This window comes from Solanum lycopersicum, chromosome 9 (assembly GCF_036512215.1).
Source record: "Solanum lycopersicum chromosome 9, SLM_r2.1".
Lineage (NCBI taxonomy): Eukaryota > Viridiplantae > Streptophyta > Magnoliopsida > Solanales > Solanaceae > Solanum > Solanum lycopersicum.
Window position 1 is genome coordinate 7601295 of NC_090808.1, and position 6907 is coordinate 7608201.

Consider the following 6907-nt stretch of genomic DNA (forward strand, 5'->3'; position numbering starts at 1 on the left):
ATGATTAACTAAGTGTTATTAGAGGCGGATCCAGGACTTAGAGTCTTTGAGTGCCAAATAGACTTAACGCCTAAATCAATTTTACATTTAATTTGAACTATTCGTCTTTCGATTTATTTGACAAATCGTTTACTAAAATAGAAATAAACAACAATTATAATTTTTTTTTTCAAAAAGTGTTTGTAGGTTGTTTATAAAATAAATTAATGATTGTTGGGGATCTCACATAGTTTGAAGTTCAAGAATAAATAGATATCATATAGCTGAGAGAGTATGTATATATATAGGACTGTAGGAGTTTATGAATGATTTTTGATTTCGAGTTACGTGAAAATAGTCCAAGACTTATATAATTATTTGTCAAGATTACTGCCGACATTTCCATTATATTTTCTTATTGAAGTATATTTGATGCATTTCAATATTTATGAAATTATTGAGAAGAGAAAAAAATAAAATTATATTCCTTTCGTTTCTTGTGTTAGTTATTAACTTTTTCTTCCATATTCATTAAGAGATTATTAACAAAATGTCAATTTACTATTTTACTCTAAGATCATTTTTTTTGCAAATTCTTACAATTTTTTTTACAGTTTCAAGAAAAATTAATTGTTAGGATAATGAAAATAAAAAAGATTATTATTTAATTTTGTTAATTGAAAAATATTTTAGTAATATGAATAATTATTATAAAATAGAAAAATAATAATAAATATTAAAAGTAGGATGAATTAGGATAGATTTCATAAATATAAAATTATTTAAATATAAGATAAGTGCAAAATAATTTGGAATAATAGTTAAAAGAAAAAAAGAAAAATAAAGTTGAAAAGCTGATTATGATGAAACTCACTTAATAAACGTTCCAGCAATTTTAGAAAAGGCCAAAGTCATATGCAGCCACTTAAACTTGTCTCGATTATTCACTTAGACACCTCAACTAGATGTTCTACCTATTGAACACCTTAACTATCCAAATTTGAACCGTAAAACCATTGTTTGCCTACATGGCAAATCGTTTGTGATTCACGCAAATGGAGCGCGTGAATTTATTTTTTTCTCATTTTTTACCCTGCCTACATGGCACCAAAGTTAAGATTATACTTCAATGTTAAAGTTGAAGTGAAATCCCCAATTCTCTTCCCCAAAATCCTCTTCCCCAATTTCTCTTCCCCAAAATCCATTTAGAACCCTAAATCTCCAATTCTCTCTTCTACCTCTAAATCATCAAGTTTCTCTCTTCTTCTCTAAATATCCAAGTTTCTCTCTTCTTCTCTAAATCAATTCTCTTTTATCAGATGTCGCAAATTTTAGTAAATATCGATGAAGTTGATATATGCAAGTGTGGTTATTATTGTCGACTAAAAACATCGAGGACTCCTTTGAACCTAGGTCGTCAATTTTTTGGATGCAAATCATCAAAGGTTTGTTATTTTTTGAACAAAAACTGTTCTTGTTGTATTATTTGAAAAATCAATATTTTGGTATATTTATTATGCCTTACTATTGTTATATGTTTTGTAGGAAAATGGTGGATGTGGATATTTTAGATGGATTGATCCGTCGCTTGAAAATGTTGATGAATCATCCTCAATGAATAGACTCATAGACGGTCAAAATCCGATTGATCGACTAAAGAGAAAAGTGAAAGAGCTTGAAGAAGAAAAAGATTCTTTGAAATTTCAATTGAATGAAAGTGAAGTGAAATTGATGGTATTGAACAAGAAGCTTAAGGAAGTTAAACTTCAAAGGGATTGGAAAAATGTCAAATTTAACCGAATTGTGATTGTTTTTCTTTGTCTACTAACTATTAAATGGCTCTTTAATATTTTGTAGTTGATAGTAGGTCAGGATTGTAGTACTTAATTGTTTAGTTTTGCAGTAGTTAGGTAGCTATTCTAGATCAATTAGTGATGTTTTAATTGGTATATGTCCTTCATATTTTGTATCAAATTGGAAGTTTGAGTTGAATTGATCTCTGATGAATTGATCACTTTGCCATGTGTTTTGAATTTTTTTCTGGAATTGAATTGATTAGTAGTCTTATTGACAAAAACAAAAGGCATGCATTGAAATGTAGTGTAGTTGTTGTTCAAAAAGTAAGTTAATAACACAAATGCATTACAGAAAAATACATAACACAAAGTAATGAAAATACATAACACAAATGCATTGAGAGGTAATAGAAAACCATTGTCTTACAATAGGCATAGTCTTGCTAACACAAATACAATGTTCAAAAATACATTAGACGAGTGTTCAAATAAACCAATGAGTAAATTGTTTTTAAATAGACACTCATTTAACATGGGCCAAGATAATAACAACTTCCCAAATGAACTACTTCCAGTTTTTCTTTTTAGCTTTCATTTGTTGTAACTTTGAGGTGCTGACTGCATCTTTTCCCTTCCATTTTAGGCCACAAGGTTTAAAACCAATGTCTATATTGGTTGGTGAAGCACTCTTCAATGTTGTTGGCCCATGTAGAATCTTTTCACTTGATGTACCAGGCTGCAATATAAGATAGAAAGTGTAAAATAAGGTTAGATTATAAGGCTATAAAATATACACTAAAACAGGTAAACATGTTAAGTGAACATACATTAAATACTTGGGCTCCAGTTGTAGGATTAGAGTAAACACCAAATCCAATTGCAGGCCTTCTGTTTTCTCCAGTAGCAGCAGCAAATGAGGCAGAACTGTATGGTCTCTTGTGACCTGATAAAGGTGGCAATTGACTAGAAGAACTATCCCTTTCTGAACAAATGGGGTTCCTCTTGCATTAGCTTTTTTTCTTTCCAATCCTTTTCCAGTTCCAACTTGAATCCTATTTTGAGCAGGTCTTGGCACAGATGTTGTGTCAGCACAAATAGAAGTTGTTTGACTTGATTGTGTAGTTGCATATGTGGTTCTGGAAGTAGAATGTGATGGACCTCTCATTGTAGATGGACCTCCCATTGTAGACTATATAACATAAATAAGGATATATGAAAACTTGTAGAACAAACTTAAAATGCAAATGAATTTTGAAAGGATAGCCATTATCTAATCTTATTGTTGTTTGGGTAGTTCTTGACACAGTTCTTGGCACAGCACTGGTATCAGGACAAACAGAACTTTGTGTTCTAACCTGTTGAACAAAAATAAGTACATATGAATAACTGTCTAAATTAAAATTAAGGAAAATGAATATGAGAAGCAAATCTTACAAATGAATATGTAAAGAAAATCTTACTCTTGTTTGAGAATAACTTTGTTGGCTGTTTCCTTGACTTGTAGGTTGAGCAGTGCTCCCCCTCCCATACTATATCACCACAAAATAAAACATATGATTATAAACTTTAAGCAATTTACAAATGTGAATATGACTAGTATTACTTACTCTTGCACACACAACTTTGTTATGACCAGTTTTCTTGCAAATGGAACATGTCATCTTTACTCCTTTTTTGGAAATTTTTCCCATTTTTTGAGCTCATCCTTGCTCTTTCTTCTCTTCGTGCCAGGTCTGCCTGGCATTTTTCTTGGTTTTGGAGGCTCTATTGATGGATTTGTAGTTTTAGGCCACATTCTCATATTCGGTATTGGTTGGATGAAGTGATTGTAAGCCTTGAGAAATGTTTCCTTCATATACCAGTGCTCTACATGTTGATCAGGATCTTGATTCAAGTAACAATAAGCACAAATAGCATGAGGGCAAGGAATACCTCTCAACATCCACAACCTACAGTCACAATGCTTCTTCTCCAAGTCAACAACAAATGAGTATTCCCCATCACTAATCTCAAAACCATTCACCCCATTCCATTGAACATTACAGTTCTTTGAATACTCCTTGTTTCTTTCGAGTATTGCCCTTACCATAGGTGCAATGTCTGATAGCCATGTTTCAGCAAATTTGATCATGTCTATGTGTCAGCTCATCATTTTATGCCTAATATCCTCTAGCATAGTAATAATTGATTTATGTCTAGCAGCTAAGATCCAGGAATTGAAAGTCTCACACATGTTATTTTCTACAACAACACACTTGGAATGAGTCCGAAAAAAAGCTCTACATCAATTTATGAGATCATAATGTAGTAAGTCCTCTATTATTTCCTTCTTACCTAGCTTAGACATTGCATGAACTTCTTCATCAAACTTGACTTCAAAAGAGTCCTTTGAGCATCTCCAAAACTGTTTCCTTCTTTCTTCTCCTTTCCAGTTAACATGCCAATTACTCCATATATGTCTAGCACACATTCTTGTCTCAGCATTTGGTAACAACTCCAACAATGCAGGAATAAGTCCCTAACAAAGAGTATATACATAATAAGTAATTAGAGTAGTAAAACTAAACTAAAAAAGAAGAAATTGTATAAACAATACCTTTTGCATATCTGACATCACAGTCAAACCTTCACCAGTTCCCAAGTTTAGATCAACAATTAAATAACTTATGAACCAACTCCAACTATGTTTTGTTTCTTTATCCACAACACCTCAGGCAATGTGATACATTTGATTGTTCCCATTTTTCCAACAACAACTAATAATTCACCCTTACAAGTTCTCTTGAGAAAACAACCATCAAATCCAATTATATTCCTACACCCCTCCGGCCATCCTTGCTTAAATGCATGAAAGCATACATAAAAATACACAAAAAGGTTCTTCCCTGGTTCAGTTTCCTTATCAATTTTTACCCAACAAGAGCTTCCAGGATTGGTTTGTTTGATCACATCTGCATAGTCACACAATCTGCAAATTCCATATTCCAATCACCCATGTCTTCCCTCATAATTTTCAGTTTAGCCCTGTAACAAAGAGTCTTACCAACATAAAGACCCAATGTCTTTCTAACCAAATCATGAATTTCCCAAATCCTTATGTATGGTTGAGATATAATTCCGTCCTTAAACTTTCTAGCAATAAACTTTGAATTATACAACTTATTTCTGTTTAATTGAATACACTTGTAAATAGGATGATAGTTCTTTACAATAAAATCACCTGAGTCCCTGTCAATCGAAGCATATAACCACTTACACTTAACATTTTTGCACTTCACCCTCACTCTATGTTTTTCATTAGGTCTTAGCTTTAACTGTCTTCTATACTCTACAGCATAATCTGCCACTGCTTTCCTGAACTGATCTGCCCCTTCAAAGACCATTCCAAGCTCAAAAATTGACACTTCACTATCTTCATCATACCTAACCTTTTTGCTTCTCTAACTAGCAGGTATGTCTACTCCCCTAACAACATCCACATCTAGTTGTTCATCACTATCATCACTCCAACAGTCAGATCTATCAATGTAACTTCATCTCCACCCAATTTTCCAGTATATTTGTCAGTTTTGGTCTTTCCAATATCCTCAAAACCTCTATCTATACCACCAGCTTCTCCAAATGGTATTTTTTCAAATTCAGTAGCCTTTTTTCTCTGTCTATTATTTCTTCTTTCTTCTCTAAATGCTCTCAGCTCATCATCAATATCTGAACCATCTTCTGAAGGTATATCTAAATCTGAATCACTACTCAAGAAATCAGATGCATCTTCTCCACCTAGGTTATCATCTACTTCCTCTTCACCTAGCCTAACATGCTCACCCTCACCACCCTCACCAGTAAGGTTAACAGCTTCACCCTCACCACCCTCACCACTAAGGTTACAAGCCTCACCTTCTTCACCTAAGTTAACAGTCTCACCATCTTCACCATTAGTTAGATATCCTATAGTTACCTCAGTGTCAAGTAAGGGTTTATCTAATACATGATAGACATATACTTCAAAAGTGTCCTCATGTTTTAAGTCTTTAATAAGGTGTAGTAAATGTTGGTCAGTTGTAATTAGGATCCATTTTTTATTCAATAAGTCTTTCATATAAAAGTCTCCAACAGTTTCATACCCTAATTCTTTAGTATAATACAATAGTTCCAAAATGAAAAAGTGGTCCTTGATGATATACCTTAGTGCAGACACACAATTTCCAACATAAGTAGGGACAACCGATAACTTAGATAAGATTCCACCATGGTAAATCTTCGTATATATGATTTCCTCCATGGTCAATTATTAGCAGCCCCCTACAAAATATCAAGCAAATCCTAGATTTAACGTAATATACTCATACAAACAACTAAAAAACAAAGCTTCAAATCATACTTTTGGGTAATAGTAAAGAATGGACAGAATATTCGCAAACCCTACATTTTGTATAGCTTTATGAAATTCATATAAGAAAGCATGTAAAGAAACAAAAATCAAACTTACAGGGGGATAGATCGTAACACGAAGAAGAAGAATCAAACAACAATCGAACAAGGAACTGGAATGAATCACGAGATAGAGAGCTTGAAATCAAAAGAAATTGTGAAGTTAGAGAGAGAGAGAGAGAGAGAGAGAGAGAGAAAGAGAATTGTTCTGTGAAAGTTAACGATTTGGGAATTTTCCCAAATTTAGACATTAACAAATACACGTGGGATACACGTGGGAATTTTTAAATGGTCATTCAATACACGTCAGATATAAGTGGGGCGGTTAACTACACACGCCACATAATTAACGAAAAGTGATTAAAAATGATTTTACGGTTCAAATTTGGAGGTGGTTAAGGTGTTCAATAGGTAGTACGTCTAGTTGAGGTGTCTGAGTGAATAATCGGGACAAGTTTGAGTGGCCGCATATGACTTTGGCCTTTAGAAAAGGAAAAACTTTAATTATGTCAGGTTCAAACATTCAGCCTTTTGCCATTTGGACCACATAACACTTTTGTGTTGTGAGTGTCACGTTTAATATTTATCTATATGTTCATATATATACCTTAATAAAAGTTTCCGTTGAAGTTTATGGGTGGCGTGACACCCTCACCATACTGAATAGATCCGTCCCTGGCTGTTACATACACTCACCAAAATGA

General features: G+C 33.2%; 1 protein-coding gene across 1 annotated transcript; it reads right to left on the minus strand.

The window, feature by feature from the left end:
• Positions 1–3438: 3438 nt before the first annotated feature.
• Positions 3439–5158, minus strand: LOC138338341 (uncharacterized). Its single transcript, XM_069289295.1, has 5 exons — positions 4996–5158; positions 4502–4726; positions 4372–4400; positions 4110–4293; positions 3439–3875 (listed from the first exon to the last, which is right to left on the minus strand). Exons 1-5 carry the CDS (start codon positions 5156–5158, stop codon positions 3439–3441), a joined length of 1038 nt encoding a protein of 345 aa, XP_069145396.1.
• Between the last annotated feature and the right edge of the window lie 1749 nt (positions 5159–6907).